The 18991-nt window shown below is 33.8% G+C and overlaps 2 protein-coding genes across 13 annotated transcripts; both read left to right on the top strand.

Moving 5' to 3' along the window:
• The first annotated feature begins 2784 nt into the window (after positions 1-2784).
• Positions 2785-9328, top strand: LOC133701756 (rop guanine nucleotide exchange factor 14-like). 3 transcript variants are annotated; one of them, XM_062125827.1, is made up of 8 exons: positions 2785-3208; positions 4111-4330; positions 6414-6806; positions 7241-7395; positions 7489-7563; positions 7651-7920; positions 8354-8701; positions 8785-9328. In XM_062125827.1, the coding sequence occupies exons 2-8, from the start codon at positions 4258-4260 to the stop codon at positions 9175-9177; spliced, it is 1707 nt and encodes a 568-aa protein (XP_061981811.1). In that variant the 5' UTR covers positions 2785-3208; positions 4111-4257; the 3' UTR covers positions 9178-9328. The 3 variants fall into 3 exon arrangements, with proteins under 3 accessions (XP_061981811.1, XP_061981813.1, XP_061981812.1); XM_062125829.1 differs by lacking the exon at positions 2785-3208 and adding an exon at positions 3330-3760; XM_062125828.1 differs by lacking the exon at positions 2785-3208 and having other exon boundaries at positions 3816-4330.
• A 3638-nt stretch (positions 9329-12966) lies between these two features.
• LOC133701757 (alkylated DNA repair protein ALKBH8 homolog) lies at positions 12967-18977 on the top strand. Of its 10 annotated transcripts, none has more exons than XR_009843617.1 (8): positions 12967-13487; positions 13625-13711; positions 14451-14576; positions 14801-15091; positions 15456-15521; positions 17172-17403; positions 17472-17522; positions 18361-18977. XR_009843617.1 is itself a non-coding variant. In XM_062125831.1 (7 exons), the coding sequence occupies exons 1-6, from the start codon at positions 13071-13073 to the stop codon at positions 18415-18417; spliced, it is 1044 nt and encodes a 347-aa protein (XP_061981815.1). In that variant the 5' UTR covers positions 12967-13070; the 3' UTR covers positions 18418-18442; positions 18605-18977. The 10 variants fall into 10 exon arrangements, 3 of the variants coding, with proteins under 3 accessions (XP_061981815.1, XP_061981814.1, XP_061981816.1); XR_009843618.1 differs by having other exon boundaries at positions 17172-17522; positions 18361-18442; positions 18605-18977; XR_009843622.1 differs by adding an exon at positions 16938-17055 and having other exon boundaries at positions 17172-17522.
• The last annotated feature ends 14 nt before the right edge of the window (positions 18978-18991 follow it).

Here is an 18991-nt window from a genome sequence, read left to right as displayed (position 1 = left end):
GCAAAACTGACTAGCAAAAATTTTAAGGTCAAATTCATATCTAACTTGATTTATATCACAAATTTAATAAACTTGCAAAATCAAATCTAGTATATTGATTTTACCGATTTTGCACAAGTCAAATCTGATTTTATTAGTTTTTAAGTTTTTAATCTGATTTTAGACATTAAATATATATTGACTCGTAAATCATATGATTTTATAAGTCAACTTAGAACTTTGGCAACAATGGATGCTATTTAAAGTGCCTGAAATCAAATTTGAAATAAGAAACTTCCTTTTCTTCTTTCCTTTTTTTTTTGTCTCTCAAAAATTTGTTAGGATTTTAATTGACTAAACGAGCATGAAGTGGATCCTCCTGTGTGACCCTCCATTATTGATAATTATATTGTAAACCAAATCTACTTTAGTTACTTAACTCGTATAGGTCATGGGTTGCTTGGATATTGTTCGTTATACATTTGTCACGTAATTGCAAGAAATGCTTCATACATGGGTAATTTTTTCAGCCGGGGAATCTATGCTCCGGAAGGACTAATCTCTGTTAATTGGAATGGATACTTACATTTCGTAGAGAAAAATAACGCAAGGGATAATGTAGCGAACAATGATATATGTGTAAGAGAGTATGCTAATATTTGTTTTTTAAAATATTTTTATATAATCTATCATGATGGGATCTAGGATCGCACTCAAGCTCAATATGCTTAGGTTCAGGCAACGCACCTGAATCTATTTTTTATCTTTATTGGGCCCGAGATTAACACTCGTTAAGGATTTTTCCGGGACTTCACACGGGTCCTTCAATATTTTATACTGATCCAGTATGTATTATTTTAAGTAGAATATAACTCAAAATATCACAAGGGTGAAATTACATTTTAACTCATCCTATACACAAAAGGACAAGATTTATGAACTATAAATATAACATAAATTCTTAAAGTTAAAGGTTTATAATTTTTTTATTCTTAAACATTTTTAGCATACATATTTTCAAAGTCTATCTTTTTAAAATATCATTATATTTTCTCAATTTATAAATTTACCGACTTTATCATCAGAAAATCCCTGTGTTCATAAAAAATCTTTAATATGTTTCAGCTATCAATTACGTGATTTACCTAACATCACTTGATATTAGCAGACTTACCAAACATAACTTACTACTAGTTACCACCTTCATGAGATTTTCATATATATAAGATGCATTAACCATGAAAAATAAATCAAATTGCTTGAATTAAAAATTTAACTAATTATCCAATATATTAATTTATTTTTTAATATCTTGAATTTTAGAAGTAATTGATTTCTCTTGATCACGGGGCAACAGAGAGAATAAATAGATTAAATTGAACTTTTGCAGGGAAGAAACGGGTTTTGAAATAAATTTGGAGTTTAGGGATTGTATTCTTACAGGAAAAAAAAAGATTTTGACTGATTAGGTTTTTTTTTCTGTGAATAATAAACTTTGGTTATTCATGAAGATAGATGTAAACCGTAATTTTTAAAAAAATAAATAAGTTACAGAATGTTCTGTAATTTTTTCTAATTTTTAATTGTATTCAAGAGGTGAGAGAAAAAAAAAAACAGAATTTAGAATCGTAAAGAATGATTTATCCCCGCAGGTGAGGGCGGTGGTAGCACAGACGCTCGTGATAGAAGGGGGAGGGGGCTAAAGAGTGCTGCATATAATGATGGGCACCGAGCGGCCCAGGAGACGACAAGAGGCGCATCCCTAGCTCCCGCCTCTTTTCTTGGCCCTGAAACCCCGGTGGGGGGAGGTTGTGCAGTAGCCTTCGCCATCGCATGTAGAAATTTGAAATCTAAATTTACTATTGGTTCATGATCATGGGATGGACCGCAGGCAGGATTTGTATTATCGGTCCACAAAAATGATTGCAGGAAGATAAATATTATCGGTCCAGAATTCAAGATTGCAACACTAGAGTATGAATTAAAAATTCCTTGCTTGTAGCCCAGCGACAGAGACAAGGTTTTCATGCCTCTGTCATCTGGGTTCGAGCCCTAACGTGCACGCCTGTTATTCTCGTTGTGTCTTACATGTCTACTGGACTTGCAGCGTGTTTAGTAGGCCAGAGAATTAGTTGTGGTGCGCGTAAACTGACCCGAACACCCTGGTTTACCAAAAAAAAAAAATTCCTCGCTTGATAGCAAAGATGGATTAGCAACATAACCGCATTCTACTCAGAGGGCTTCAATTGTAGAAGAAAAAAAAATAAAATGTTTTATTAGTATATTAGCTGGTCATGCTTAGCCGCATGTTTGGAAAAAGTTTGGAATGGTATTTTTTTAAAATAAATAAATTTTTAAACGTATTTGAATTTAATTATTTTTAAATTAAATTGTTCAATCAGCTGAGTATAAAAAATATTATTTTTAGGGACTTGATAGGGGTTTTGTTGGGATATTAAAAAAAGGCACTAGACATGGATTTCAACATGTACAAGCAATTATTTAGAGCTAGGGTTTGTTGTGCTTTGAGTTTTGCTCATTCCTAGAAGAGAAGAGAAGATTTCAAGACACGAAATAAATGTCATCTGTCGTGTGTTTTGGTCTTTAATAGTTATATTATATGTAAGAGTATTTTTATCTTTTATTAAAATTAAAATTTTATTTTAAAGTGTAATTTTTAAAAAATTAAAGCAAAATATCATCACCATTAAATATTAAAAGAGTTAGGGTAATTTCCCCTTCAATTAACTATGGTGTTAGTAAATAAGACATGTTATTGTGAAACGGGACGTAGTACGGTAGTAGTAAGCGATTATCAATTAAGGACGCGTCTGGTCACCGGTGAAAAGAAAGGATTCTCCAGATAAAAGAGAGAGAAAAACAACCCGTCTTTCTATCTATCTCTCTTGTTATAATGATTCGGTCTCCATTGACGATTTGCTCTCCTCTCTCTACAAGGGAGTCCAGCTCTGGTGGTGAAGTCAATAGTCATATAAATACTAGTAGCATGTGCCTTCTTCACATTTAATAAATGTGAGATATCCTTGGTGGGTTCATGATCTAAGTGTAGTTACTCTCGTTACTGTTATTCTACTCATAATTTCAAGCAAGAAGCCTCCCATACACGCGCCATGTTCTGTGTCTCTTCTCCAAATTCAGAAGAAGCTTTGAAGAACTGCTGCTACTCTTCCACATGAACGTTGCTCTTGAATTATTCACCTCGACAAAGGTACGTTTCTCTACCAACCATTTACTTTTCCTTCGTTGTAATTGTCTTTTTTAAAGCCACATCAGTTTTTGTCAGTATTACAATGATTTTTAAGAAGGGTTTTTATCCTCTCATCTTTCTCTTTCTGGATCATGTGATTTCTTCTTCTCTTCTTGTTTCATCCAAGGCATTGTTTGGTTCATATTTTGGGATTTTGAAGGACACCTTTTTTGCTCTTGTACGGGGTTGGTTTCATACATAGAAGGTGTTCAAAAAGCAAGCAGAGTGTTTCCCAGATTGCAATTTGAAGATTTGAACGGAACTTTGATTTGGATTTGGGTCTTTCCTTTTCGATACCCATAGACTTTCTGCTCACTTACTGTTTTAAGATCACTGGTAACAGTGCAGTGAATCTAGCTTGAGTCATACGTTCATGGCAGTTGTCTTTTGTTCTTCTTCAACTTTTTGACTGCCAATCCAAAAGAGCATACATAATCATCCAATCCAAAAAAGCATACATAATCATCACTGCTTTACTCTTCAACCTCTATTGTAACCAAAATTCACTTAAAGGTTGCAGCTTTTTATTTCTCTCTCTTTCCTTCATTCTTTTTTCCTTTGTTTTTTCCCTTACCTTCCATTCTACTTTCTAGCTAACAGTCTAAACATAAAAATGATGCTAAGAAGCTTCGGTTTTTTTGTGTGAAATGAAACAAAGAAGAAGGAAAAGGGCATCTTGGCTTTCTCTCTCTCTCTCTCTCTCTCTCTCTCTCTTAATTCAAAACTGTTTTAGAGATTACAATGTCGAAAGAGCAATTTCCATCTGCCATGGTGTCACTAATCCCAGCAACATTTATCACTTCTCTTGAGTACAAATGTCTCTGAATATGTTACAGAAACGTATTTGATGTTTATTGTTTCAGGAAGAGGGCCTTGTTTGAAGCTTTTTGGATTGTGTCCTTGATCATCTTGAGCTCCTTTAAAAGGTCCATCCCTGACCCTGACAATAGAAAAGTTGTTTCCTATCCAAAGGGATCGATAAAGGGGAACAAGAAGGCTTACAGCGAGAAATGATGATGAGAAGATGGCTCGCTTGCTGCGCTAGGGACACAGAGATTAGCCTCGACTTTGATGAACAAGAGAGTAAGATTTTTTATGTTCTTACAGTAGTATTTTTTTTGTTGGTAACACTAATAGTACTTAGAAATAAATATTTTACTCAAATTATTATTATTATTATGTCTTTGATTGATAGTTTGATACATAGAGTCCCTTATGTGATTAGATCTGCCATCCCCACTGAACGAGACAATGAAGTAACTTAGTGGGGGGCACCAATGTCATTGTCTATTGGTCCTGTCACTGTTGTTTTTGAATGGTAAAAAATGGTTTAATTTCTACTTGGACATTCATCCACATGGGAAACCTTCTTTTTCTCCTTCTTATTGGTTTCTGGGTATTTATATGCTTGAATGCATGTATATTTACCTGTCTTATGGTGCACAGTGCTCCTGTGAACCCATACCATCCAGCATTCCACCATTTTTGGTCTCTAGTGACAGATCGCTATCAAGAGCCTGTCCTCTTGTTCTTGATTTGTTCGTGGAAAGAAAAGTTGTTTGAATCTAGTGGTCCATTGGGTCTCGCTCAAATGATTTTCTGTGAAATTTCCTTTTATGGTGGCCCGCCCAGATAATGATAACATAGGAAGCTTCTGCTTTGTGATCACGCATCTTTGTTGTCAGTAAAATTTGAAAAGCCCTAATTTGAGAAATCACATTCATAATTCCAATTTAAGTGTAGTTATCTTTCTTAGAAACTCGTTCATCCTGTCTAAGCTAAAAATTGTCACCCTACGAGACCAGCCAAAAGTTCAATACATTTGTACCTTCTTTTCTTTTCTCAGAACGGCATGCGCTGTAGGCACATGCTTCTTGTCGTCTTCTTTTCCTAACGCACCATCCATATGCTAACATATTTACGATGGCAATTGTTATTGATGGACAAAAAAGCAGTCTTTATAATGCGTAGGCATTAACAGTATAATTCTCCCGTGGTTCATGGATGAAATGGTCAACATCATCGATCAAGCCACGTAGCTGATGCATCTCTTATTACATACCGACAAATAAGTTCTGATATATGAGGCTGGTGGAAGCTGAACCTTTGACTTGTAGCTAAGGAAAGATTCAAAATTAGGGACTGTAGCCAATAATAAAAGCAATTGTATCTGCATGTGCTGAAACCTATATTGTCAACAATAGAGACAAATTTGGCAATTTACCTGCCCCACTCATATGCCTAGATCTCAAGGTTTATAGCTACTAGATCTTTAGAGATTGAGAGAGAGAGAGAGAGAGAGATCTAATGTATGTTTTTTAGCACGCCGCTTGATTTTTAGTATAGCCCCTTGTTTGGTAGCCAGTCCAGCTTACAGCCATGCAATGTAGTGAATAGTTAAGCCCTTTGAGTTATGACAAGAAAAAAAATGGAATAGCTTGGCAGAACTAGCTTGTAGCAGTATCGGGATTTCATGTGACTTCTGATAGGAGACTTGACTTTGGTTAAAGCCTGGTATATTTGGATTCTACTATGTGTTGAAGAAATGATTGAGATTTGGGATCTTAAGATCAATCTTGTAAGTGGAATTTAATTAAGCTAAAAATCTTGGGCATTATATATGTTGATTACATATTTGAACGTAAAGAAAATTCCATGACGAGACATTTATTCGTGTTTTTTTTTTTTAAGGAAAAGAAATTTCTATATGGTAAGTACTACTATTATATCACATAGTTATTTTAATTTAATAGTTTAAATTTTCAGATAAAATTTTAAGATATAATTCATTCTATTTTCTAATGTATTTTTTTAAAATTTTTAAATGAAAATCATTTAAGTTTAAAACACATACAAACTTATACTATTTTATACTAATATCATATCAAATAACTAATTCAACTCAAATATTTTTTTTAGATGAGATTCAAGAGAAATTATACTATAATTTTATCCTTTCGTACCAAAGAACTCGTATCTCAACAAGAGTTTATCATCTTGTTTGAATCATCAGCTGTCGAATGCATAATAGCATGTCCAAATCCAAGAAGCTTGTACAACCCGTGTTCCAAAAGTGCCGATCTTTAGTGCACTTCGCTTCAGTTCTATGTTTTTCTTATTGATCCATGCATTTTAGTGGATAACTACATAGTAAATTGCATTTCAGGGATAATGACGTATAATGGCCTTGAGAGTTGCATTATAAACAACCAGTCTTACGAAAATGAAAGCGGGACAAGCAGAGGAGAGGGTTGTATAAGCGAATCTTTCGACGATGATGGTTGTTCAAGCTGTTCTTCCAGCAAAGATGCTTTTGGGTCATTTTCATCTAAATGGTTGAGAACGAAGAGGGATGAGCATGGTTTGGATGATTGGGAGGTCGCTGGAGGCCCTCGTCACTTTTATGCTAAAGAGAAACCATGTTACTCCCTTCAATATTCAGATGTGGAGACAATGAAGGAGAAATTTGCAAAGCTGTTATTGGGTGAAGATATCACAGGAGGGCGTAATGGCCTCAGCCCTGCGTTGGCATTATCCAATGCTATAACAAATCTTGCAGGTAAAATATATCTCCATTTGTTCAAGCGTTGCCTATTTTGGTTTGCTTGCTTTCTGTAACCCTTTCACTTTATGATTTTATTTCACAATCTTTTTTTTTTTTTTTTTTTGTATAGGCCATTTAATGTTTGAGCATGCCATCTTACTCTGTGTTAAAACTGTAATGGACTAATTCATACTGATTTTCATTCGTTGGGGAGATACATATGGAGAAGTGGTAAAATAAGACGTGTCAAAATTTCAATCCATACTGATTTCATTCATTGTACAAGCATTCACTTCCGAGTCTGATTTAAATCTTATATTGTGTCGTGAATAATATTCGGTTAAACTTTATCAGATTTTGATTTTTGTTAATATAATCTCGGATCGTATTCTCTGTATTATTTGTTTTTATCAGTAATCAACTCTTAAAATGCTTAAAATGTGTTGTAGCCACTGTTTTCGGGGAGCTGTGGAAATTGCAGCCATTGCCTGAAGAAAGAAAGACCAAGTGGCGAAGAGAAATGGACTGGTTGTTGTCCCCTACAAACTACATGGTTGAGTTAGTTCCTGCTAAGCAAAACTGTGCCAATGGTCGAGCGCTAGAGGTACTCTTTGTTTTTGTTGAAATATGAGGAATAAAATACTATGTTTTGTATTATTTGGTGAGATATATAATTAATCTCTTGATATTGAAACAGATAATGACACCAAAAGCCCGTGCAGATATCCATGTGAATCTTCCAGCACTTCAAAAGTTGGACTCTATGCTTATTGTAGGCCATCTCTTCATTCTTAAAATTGAGATTCATTTGCAGAGAGATTGCTCTTGCCAAGTGCATTGAATTTTCAAATGTGAATAGGACACGCTGGATTCAATGGTGAATACTGAGTTTTGGTACTCAGAAGTAGGCAGCCGGGCAGAAGGCAGAACCAAGAGCGCAAAGGAGAGCAAGAGATGGTGGCTCCCACTCCCGCAAGTACCGACAAATGGGCTTTCTGACTCGGGAAGAACGAAACTGCTCAATCAGAGTAAGGTGGTCTATCAAGTATTCAAGGCTGCCAAATCCATCAACGAAACTATTTTGCTTGAAATGCCTGTGCCAACCATTATTAAGGATGCACTACCAAAGGTGAGATTGGTCTCTATGTCGTCATTAGTGATACTTAAGCTTGTAGAAACCTATAGTTGGTGGAAATTAAAAATAGCTCCTATCCAAGTTTAATTGCAGGTCATTTTAGCTGAAGAGAACCTGCCATTGTCACTAAATCTTGGATTGCCTGTCATGTAACCGATCAAGGCATTTATTTTTTAATTAGTTTTGGTTTTTAAACCATGCCATGAATGGCTTAGAAACCTGAAGTAGAAGTGAAAAAAATATAGCAATTTGGGACATCTGTTTTGAGCTGGTCAACTGTCAACCTTTGACAAATAGTTTGTTCAGGCATGGTTCTGGTTTTGCACTGTGACGGATGAATTTGACAATATAATGGCAAATGAGAGAAATAAAAGCTTTTGAATGATGCCATCCTTGTTTGCTATAACTTCAGTTGTCCTTCTTACAGTCTGGAAAGGCAAACCTTGGTGAGGAACTGTACAAGTTGTTGACTGCAGAATCAAACAAAGCTGAGGAAATGCTCGATTCTCTTAATTTGCAATCAGAACACAGTGCTCTTGAAGCCATCAACAAGCTGGAAGCTGCCGTTTTTGCATGGAAAGATAGAATGACTGCACAAGTCGGTGGTAAATCTCCTGTTCGAACACCATGGTCCTTTGTAAAGGACCCGGTGTCAGAGTTTGAAAAGATGGAGTCACTGTTGGACAGAACAGAATCCCTTCTACAGCAGCTAAAGAGCAGATATCCAAATCTTCCTCAAACATTTCTTGATTCTACAAAAATCCAATTTGGCAAGGTGAGCTCCAGTTTAGACCTTCGATTAGAAAGTTCACTGTTTCCTAAAAATAATGTGTATGATTGTGGTTGCTAATTCTGCAGGACGTGGGACATGCAATCTTGGAAGCATATTCACGGGTTCTTGGTAACTTGGCATTCAGCATACTGTCTAGGATAGCAGACATTATGCAAGAAGATTCATTGACCAATCCCAGTTCTCCTGCGGCTACATGTTGCTTTCCAGGAATGAATTCATCAGGATATGTTAAGACTCCAGCCATGTCCTACATCTCCGACACTCACTCATCGAATCAGATGAATAAGGTGGATGTGAAGCATCGAAAATCCAATGCTAGTCATATTTCTGATCAGGAACTCTCTTGTAGCGAAGCCAGGACAAGCTCGGTAATTGCAACACCAAGTCGAAGTCGAGTATGGTGCATTGGTGGAGATGCTTGTAGAAGTCTATCCCCTAAAAAATCTCCAAAAAATTAAAAAAAGAAAGAGAGCTTTGGTATTTATAAGCAGGTTTCTGTAAATTGTGTTACTATAATGTTCACTGAGATAGTATGAGAGATGTTTGATTCTCCCTCATGCATTAACATAATTAATCATATGAATAAATCAGTGTTGGGTTTGGCAGTCATGAGTGCACTCTTGGCGAAGAACATGAATTGCCAGGGAAAACTGTGGCGAATAATCTAGTTCTAGCTAAATTGATCAATCTAGTTATAGTTTTACTTAAGCAACTCGACCCCCTTACGTTTTTTTCTTCTTCTTATTCTCTCTCTTTTCTTTTGAAGATCAAGACCTGGACTTACTCAAGAAATTAATTAATACACACAATTTTGTTCCGAACCTGGTTTATTTCCAGCATGGTTCATCCTAAAATATGTGAATATTTTCCTGGCTAGGAGCCCTTTCCCTTTTATTTCTTTGGTTATGTGTTTGCGGAATTTTTTTTAAAAATTAATTTTTTTTAATAAATCTAGTGTGTTGATATTAAAAATAATTTTTTTAAATAATAATATATTTTTAAATAAAAAATACTTTTAAAAAAACTATTATTATAATACTAAACACTACCAAGCCTATCCCGTAAATAACATAATATTTATGGAATGAGTCATATGATCAAAGCCTCGGTTATAAAATAATATTTTGAAATTGAGCTAGAATAATGGTAGAATTAGAAGTTCAACATGATTTGGATAGAAAGTCTCAGGGACCATTCGGAAAACGATCCAACCCATGTTCTTAAAAGTTTTGATTTTTTTATTTAAAATTAATAATTTTTTAGTATTATTAGATTGTTTTAATGCGTTAATATCAAAAATAAATTTTAAAAAATAAAAAAAATATTATTTTAATATATTTTTGAGTAAAAAACACTTTAAAAAGCAACCGCAACCACACCCTTACTAGTTTTATTTAACAAGACATCAACAAAAGATATATATAATAAAAAATATATATAATGAAATCTGATAGACTAATTATTTGAAAGAACTCTAACATTAATTTTTATTTTAATCAAATATAACAACTAAAATAAACATATTTTGAAATTAATAAAATAAGTGGGTTTTATTAATATACCCGACGTCCGAAAAAACTGATACCTTGCATTGCATTTGTATGGTGTCATGCCAGCATCCCATGCTTCCTTATGAATTCATAATTTATTTCTAAAAACCATTATAAGAAAAGGAACCAAGTAGGAATGTTTGCAAATTCAAAGGACTGAAATAATGGGAAAAAAAAAATCAAAGAAAACCTCTGCGTAATCCACGTGTCTGAGGCAGTCCATTAAATGCACCGTCAAGATGGCCTGTCAATTGACCAAAAAACCATAACCAATCATAAACCAAACAATAAAGAGGGAGAACAAGAAGGTAAAAAAGGATAGCTTAATCGGATGATTATATTAAAAATTAATTTTTTATATGTTTTAAATTGTTTTGATGAATTTATCTTAAAATAATTTTTTAAAAATAAAAAAATATCATTTTGATGCATTTCAATATAAAAAATATTTTAAAAAACAATCACAACTACACTCCAACGTTAACCCTTTTATTCAAAAGTATTTTTAAAAAAATTTAATTTTTTAATTTTAATTTAATTTTTTTAGTGTTTAATGCATTAATGTTAAAATTAATATTTTTATATTATTTTTATATAAAAAATACTTTTAAAAAAGAGTTAATATCACAATAGCATTAGTTAGGTAAAATAAACCTAAAGTGAACTGTTTATGAACAACAGCTTCTCATTCACATCCACTGTACAGTTGTGTCATGAACAACAATAAACAGTAAAATAATATTTTTATTTTATTTTTTCTTAATTGTTAATTATTAAATTGTGAGCAGTCCAACTTGAACTTTAAGGTATTTAGACTATGCTATAATTTATCTATAAATATTTTGATAAAAAAAACTATCTTAAAAAAATAATGCTTTTTTCCCCTTCTAATTTCTTGATATTTTGTGATACACAAGTATCTTCCTATCAATAATTGACAGTATAGTTTTAATATCCTAATTTAGGTTTTCTAAACCTATTTTGAAAAAAATTAAAGCTCTTAAATTAAAATAAATAAATTACACATTTTTAGTAACTTAAATTTTATAATTTAAACTAGAAGCATTTACATGATAATTTTATATAATATCATGAAAGACATATATTAATTATTATTGATCTTGAACTTATTGTTTTGAAAACATGAAAAAAACTGACATTATTTGAGAAACCGATTATTTCAGGGAGAAATATCTGATTAATTTATAAACATTTTCTTCAATTGCCAGACTTAAAATGCTTAACAAAAAAAATCTAAACAAGCAGTAGTTGTTTTTTTTTTTTTTTGTAGAAAATAAAACTAGAATACTGTGTATAAAAAGTACCGAAAATTTGGGAATTAAAAAAAAAATCCAGCCCGTACACCAAGATATTTAATGATAAAGCCCAGCCCAGTAAAACTATATGGGCTGGTACCAACCCATCGGCCCACTCAGCTTCCTTGTCAGGTCTGGAGATAGCTATTGTAGTCTATTTTATAGTAATTGACTACAGGCTAAAATGGAAAGTAGTTGCGATTGTGTTTTTAAAAAATTTAATTTTTTTTTATTAAAATTTAATATGATTTGTATATTTTGGATCGTTTTGATATGCTGATGTCAAAAATAATTTTTTAAAAAATAAAAAAAATCATTGGCATGTATTTTGACACGAAAAGTTATTTGAAAAGCACCCGCAACCACATTACCAAACACGCTCTACATATAAACACTCACTGGTTCGTATTTTTTCCTTGTGGAAAAAATAATCTCTAGATTCTACAAGTGAGTTTTTTTAAAAATAAAAATAATAACTTAAATTAAAATCCTGTGCGTAACAAGTTAATTTTATTTTAATTAAACTATAAAAAAAATTTGATAACAATAGTAAATAAACAAAATGAAAAAAACATTGATATCATGGAAAAAAAACATTGAAGGTATGTAATATATAAAGATTAAGTAAACTCAAGTCGTATGATAAGTATATAAGTTGGGTAATAAGAAGCGAATTAATTTAGGTTTTATATAACTTTTAAATTATTATTATTGTTGTTATTATTATTATTATTACTGTTAATAATATTATTATTAGTTTCATTATTATCATTATCAATGCTATTATTATTATTTTTACTATTACTGATACTATTATTACTACTATTGTTGTTGTTACTATCACAATTACTAATACTATTACTACAACTACTTTTATTATTATTATTGTTGTTATTATAACAGAAATCATAAATTTTATTTGAAAGTTAAACTTGAAAACCATAAAAACTATATTATTATTCATCACTGGAGATACCGTGCATGCCACCTAAAATGCATGGTGCCTCCTCGCATGATATCTATTTTTTTAATTTTTTTAAAAATAATTAAATAATAAATTATATTATTATCTTTGACTATAAAAAAAACAAAGTTAAAAGATGTAAATACCCCTATTTTAATGGCTTAAACTCTCTTATCCAAAGTTATATTTGTAATTTTATTGTATATTAAAAGGAAAAGTCCAAAACATCCATGCCGTACAAATTAAATTTTGTTGACTTAGAGGTACTATGGTAATTTTATCATTCATTAAAATAATAAATAAAACATCGTAAAATAAAATATATAATGAATAACGTCACGTGTAAAAAAAAATAATCCTAGTTAAAAGACATATAAGTTTTTTTTGCTCACTTTACTATTACAGTAAATAGTGTGAGTTTGCCTTCTCTTTTAACATTTTTTTTATACATCGGCATCAGCTGGCCTAAACTGCCGTCTACTGTTTCACCAGCCACCATAACACCCGCCGTCTCTCCAAACATGGGCGTCCCAAGATTCACACGGCCCAAAACACCGGCAACCGATTCACCAAGTCCTTATCTCTACGTAGCCAACTGTGGACCAGCGGTTGGGCTTTCTTATGACACAATTGCTTCCGTGTTTAACACCTTTGGAGAGGTGAAAGGAATTTACGCAGCAGATGAAAGCGGAACACGTGTTATAGTTTCTTATTCCGAAGCTAATTCTGCCCAACAAGCTCTTACTGCACTGAATGGGAAATCTTGTGCTGATCTTGGTGGCAGGTCTTTGCATATTCGGTATTCAGTTATTCAACCAAATTGTGAGGCTGAGAGCCAGCAGGTTAATGAACACATTCCTGTTTCACTGCTGGACTCGGAGGTTAATATTCCTGGGCTTTATTTGGTTCATGATTTTCTCAGTCCTCAGGAAGAAAAGGTTAGCAATGTTTCTGCTTTTTAGCTTTTCGGGCGGGCGTGGATGCCTTTCTGAAGCAAAACTCTTATTTTTTATTTGTGGGGTGTGTTTGCATGTATTGTTTTATTAGAGCTTGGTGTATAATTTGTGTTTTTCAGGAGTTACTGGCAGCAGTTGATGAAAGGCCTTGGATAAGTCTATCTAAAAGGAGGGTGCAGCATTATGGATATGAATTTTGTTACGGAGTAAGTATACATTGCTGAACTTGATCAAACCCATTGTTATACTCTTAATGATTGTTTGTCAGCAGAAATGGCTAATTTACAATGCTTTGAGTATAGCTGTCATATATGTTGTGAAGATATCTACTAGATGGACTTGAGGTCTGGGACCTTTTTTGATATATTTAGCTTGTCAGTTGCTTTGATTTCTAAAGGTGGGAAATTTTCTGAATGTGATCTTTTAACTTAGTACTACTGCTCTGGGAGCCTCTCAGTAACCATATTGTATTGTCAGAACAGAATTCTGTAATCTTTAGGTTTCTCAGTTTTTACCATCAAGGATTGGCATGTTCTGATTGACCCAACAACCATTTTATTGATTTTTCGCAAAGAAAGATCAAAGAAATATGCATGCATGGGAAAGCACATCTGCCTCGATAAAGTTCCTAGGTGTTCTTCTATGGTTCAAACAACTGTAACAGACTCAAGATGTTAAGATTTGTCAGTGCTTGTTAATTTGTATGGGTGATTCTTAAATAGCTCCCAGCTAATACTTTTCCTGTGAATTTTATATTAGCAAGATACCAATAGTAGTAAATCTGAATTGTAAGGACCTTAGGAAATTCTAGGATGCTATGCCTTGTCCATCTCTTAGACATGACTCTTTTTTCTATAATTTGTTGTTACTAAAGGTGGCTGCCTGGTTATGAATTAAATGTGAGAGTGCTAAAAACTCACCAAATCTTTTCCTGTTCTGGTACAGACAAGGAATGTTGATACAAAACTGCATTTGGGCAAACTTCCATCATTTGTTTCTTCGGTACTTGAAAGGATTTCGTTGTTTCCTGGCCTTAACAGTTCTACAAGCATACTCTTGGACCAACTCACAGTATGTAGTACTTTTCCTACTAACCATTTATTTTAGTTGTGATCCTGTGTAATCTTATGCATGAGTCCTGCTATGTTATCTTATCTTATGTGATAGAGGTGGCAACTCTGCATATTAAACTGAATGTGGAGTGGTACGTATGGCTCAATGGCTAGGGAACTTGCATTTAATTTATGCTTTGCATAATTATTTATTAATTTTTGATAATTAGTGATAATTTGCAGGTAAACGAGTACCCACCTGGGGTGGGCTTGTCTCCACACATAGACACCCATTCTGCATTTGAGGGATTGATTTTTAGCCTTTCATTAGCAGGGCCTTGCATCATGGAGTTCAGGAGATACTTGGATGGTTCATGGGTTCCTGATGCTGCCTCTAGTGCTTATACAAAGGTGGAAAATGTTGACAACTGCTCAAATCTAGTAAGGAGGTCTCTCTATCTTCCTCCTCGGTCCATTCTTCTGTTATCTGGGGAAGCACGCTATGCTTGGCAACATTACATTCCACACCATAAGGTAACTCATGTTGTTGATCATGGATGGAAATTAGTCCCCTGTTGCAAATTGCTCTTTATGAAGTTCAAGCATTTCCATTTCCAATGAATTTGGGATTAATGCTACCATCCACCAATGATAACAGTTGTTATCAATAGGAATGTTCTGATTTACATATAGTTTCATTTTTTTTTGTTTCAAATGGCAGTACAATTTTGTTATGCATAGCAGCATCCTTCCTCTGCAACTTTCTTTGGAATGATACGATATTGTGTCTTTATTTGATGCGATAGAGTTTTCTCTCTCCTTGCCCCCTTTCTCTGTGTGCTCTAGCATTGAATTTCCTCATCCCTAAATACAAGGTTATATAAAAATCGCATTGCAGATTGACATGGTGAATCAGAGTGTGATCAGAAGGGGTGCAAGAAGGGTATCATTTACATTTCGTAAGGTGTGTGACTTTATTGTTTCTCCTCGTTCTACTATTTTTACTGCATTGATTTCAACAAATATGTTCTTTTGATATGCATGCAATGAATAACTTTACATACCTTTGCTGGAAACAGTCATTCAGTTCATATTTATATATTCCAAAGCAAAACACAGTCACTACTTTTATCCATTTGCTATATAGTTTTGTAAGCCGCGTGTTGCCTAGATGATTGAGGCATCATTGTTGGTGTTAATGAAGACAAGGGTGGAGCTTCTAGAAACAAATGCTCATATATCATATTAGTAGCACAGTACAAAGATAACTAACAAAAAGCACACCAAAAAGAAAAAAAAATCTCTCTACCTAACTTGTCTTTTTCTCACATGGAGGATCCAGCACTCATATTTTTTAGCACATAGCAGAAGAGACCAAGCTTGGCTATGTATTCAGGAATAGTTTTTTAGTTTGGTTGCTGATGTTCACATTCCTAGGTCAGTATCAACTTGCAAGATTTAGCTGGTTACAAACAAAATCTGCCCTTGTAGTTAAATAAATATTTGATATTATTAGTGAAAGCTTGCTGTGTGATTAATTTTGCCACTAGCTTCAAGGTAGAAATTGCAGTTCTTGGCATTATGGTTAGATATTGATGCAGTAGCTTTTTAGTCAGGAGATTGACTCAGAAGCTTTTGAAATTAAGTTTATTTTAAAGAAATTATGTTCATTTAATTAGGCAGGTGTCATTGATTAGGATTTGACTTCTTAAAATATTTTCTCGGAGGTTAAGTTGTTACCTGGTGACCTAGAAGTTGTTCTTACAAAACTAGTGAATCATTTTCCTACAAGGACTAGGACTTGGGGCCACTCTACAAGCAAACCTTTGTTTCTCATTATAGAAACCTTTTTGAACCTTAAACCTTGCCATCTTGTTCAAACCTCAATTTTGTTCAAGTTCCAGACATAGTATTCCTGCTGTTTGCTGTTTGACATTGTTTTCTCCCCCACCTCTATGTCAACTAGTAAAGACAACTGTTATAAAATATTTTAAAACTTCACATTTTAATCACATGACTACCAGCGTATTTAATAAACATAATTTCTGAGCTAAAATACCACTAATTTGATTAATTTTAGAGAAAGCTTCTGCTTAGATCTTTTTCCTAAACAGCTAGCTCTATTGTTTGTATTCAAATCACTTCTTCAATCAAGAGTCAGTTTTTGACTTTTAATTCCCCCCCCCCCCCCCCCCCCACAACTTTCTTGTTATCTTTCAAAGTCTTGCCAAGAGAAACTCTGCAACTTGCTTCAATCAAGTCCTTTATTGGAATGACATGATATACTGTACATAAAAGGTGAGATGTTATTGGCCTATATGATATTCGAAGTTCAACCAAGGAGATATAACCTTAATTCAGGAGTGGCTTCTTGGTGTAGGAAGAGACAACCAACATTTTTCTTATCGACTACTGTCACAAAGAATGAGTAGCAGCAGTGGTGCCATCGGAAAGTACATGTTTAATGCAACTTTTAAAGGATCTCCATCAATCCGTTGGTTAGATAATCCCTCTACATTGCACATAACAATAAGTCAACTATTTATTTGGCTGAAAATCTTACATTTCATGCAAAAGCAAAGGATATGGAAGTGCATTAACCCTGTTTGAGCAGGTAGGTATTACAAGGAGAGTTAGATCTACAATAATTTGCCACAAAGAACAAAGTGGCTGGTAAACTCACTGAGGGACACAATAGTAAGTAACAAGCTTGCGGAGTTTGGATCATGGCTCAGAATTACAATGAGAAAATTGTTTTTGAAGGGGTGTGTTGAGGATCAAGAACAAACCCTTGGTTGAAGAAGCAGCATTAAAGCTAGCTAGCAATAATGAATTATGAAACCAAGGTCTGGTCCGTTATATATAAGAGTTAATTTTAAAAAAATATTTATTGACCAACTTTCTCATTATGTAGCTGTATTTCAAAAGAAGTTGCTCCCAGCCATAAGGGAAGTCTTCTCCAACGGTAATAAAAACTTCTTTTTATTTAAGTGTGCAGCTCATTGATATATAGCTTTATACCTTGTAACTGACCTAGAGAATGAACAGAGACTGTGTAGTGTTATAAATAGGATACTTGGGTTCAGTTGTAATATGTGCTAAAAAATGAGTATTGTACTAGTGAGCACTCCAAAGACATGAACATTTATAAGAGTGTAGATCATGGGTTTTGAGTCAAGGGCATCTTGAATTCAAGGAAACCTTCCCGAGTCACCACGGCAGCATTTTTCTGAGAAAAATTTACTTGTTTCTCTTGTTCCGAGAGCCTCTTGTGTTGCATTTAAATGTAAAACTGTTTTGCTTGTTCTTGGAGGCTTGTATTTCTAAACTGTTGGTTCCTTAAATAAATGTGCTTGTGTAGGTGTGCCTGTGCACGACCTAAAAACCGGATAAAAAATGCCATGGGAAATACCTGGAAGGAATATTGAACAAAATGTTGCATCGGGATTGACAAAATTGAGGTGTGATTGTTCAATTTGTTCTGATACTAATGGATTGTAATTCAATTTGTTGTGGTTTTAAATGACTGCATATCAAATTTCTTTGGACAAACTGTGGCTTCTGCTTAATTCGTTGCTAACAATTGCCATCAAACAAGGATTGGATTATGGATTTTCTTATAACATTAAGTTTTGTGAGAACTCTTCTTACATGTATAGTAACCTGAAAAGGCTCAGCTTGCTAGAAAATTGGTTTTATGACCTAGGTTTCCTTGAGAAACAGATTAGAAATGGAACAAGAATTCCTTTTGTCCATTACAAACAAGTTCATTATGTTTGGACTGATAAGCTTTGACCCTGCAGGTACTAAGAGGTCCTTGCCAATGTGAATTTCCACAATACTGTGATTCAGAAAGATAGGAGAAGCTGTTGGGTGCCATTTGAGGTAATCGACTGAGCTTTTTGACATAGAGTGTGTTATAACTATATTTATGAGCGTGTTATAACAAGACCAAGTCTGAAGAGAAGTCCGCAAAGAAATTCGGAAGCATCGAATATGAAACTTGGAGTTGATGTTTTAATCATTTTTCTTGCCTTCAAATTGGAGGCAATAGGAAACAATGAAGGAAGCAGAAAGTTGGCGCCAAAAATGGGACGAGCCAAAGTAGTACGAGTAATTAAAGCTAACACTTATCACCTGTAGGACAAGCAAATAAAAAATTCCCCCAGTGCGTGGCCCTCCAACCATTTAAAGGTGTAATTCTATTGAAACATCAGGTTTTAAATCCTCATTTTTTTGATGAAAACTTTCTAGTTTATGCCTCCATTAGCATTGGTGATGTTTCGCAATACTAGTTGTTTTATTTTGGCTATAGTTCTAGTTTGCCTTGTACTTGTCTGCATATTTTATGTCATCCAAGTTCTTACATCACCATCATTGTATCCAAATTATTTTTACTCCATGTTTGGTTTCCTCCAAATTATTTATCTCTTT

Source organism: Populus nigra, chromosome 8 (genome assembly GCF_951802175.1).
Source record: "Populus nigra chromosome 8, ddPopNigr1.1, whole genome shotgun sequence".
Taxonomy (NCBI): domain Eukaryota; kingdom Viridiplantae; phylum Streptophyta; class Magnoliopsida; order Malpighiales; family Salicaceae; genus Populus; species Populus nigra.
Note: the sequence above shows the minus strand (reverse complement) of the source record. Positions and strands in the feature narration are given on the sequence as shown.

What these genes read in the sequence shown, in the direction of transcription:
- LOC133701756 (XM_062125827.1), top strand. Translation starts at nt 4,258, where the DNA reads ATGATGATGAGAAGATGGCTCGCTTGCTGCGCTAGGGACACAGAGATT. An exon ending in CGACTTTGATGAACAAGAGA is followed by an intron (nt 4,331 to 6,413) that starts GTAAGATTTTTT and finishes ATTGCATTTCAG; the next exon opens with GGATAATGACGTATAATGGC. An exon ending in TGCTATAACAAATCTTGCAG is followed by an intron (nt 6,807 to 7,240) that starts GTAAAATATATC and finishes AATGTGTTGTAG; the next exon opens with CCACTGTTTTCGGGGAGCTG.
- LOC133701757 (XM_062125831.1), top strand. Translation starts at nt 13,071, where the DNA reads ATGGGCGTCCCAAGATTCACACGGCCCAAAACACCGGCAACCGATTCA. An exon ending in GATATGAATTTTGTTACGGA is followed by an intron (nt 13,712 to 14,450) that starts GTAAGTATACAT and finishes GTTCTGGTACAG; the next exon opens with ACAAGGAATGTTGATACAAA. An exon ending in ATTACATTCCACACCATAAG is followed by an intron (nt 15,092 to 15,455) that starts GTAACTCATGTT and finishes ATCGCATTGCAG; the next exon opens with ATTGACATGGTGAATCAGAG.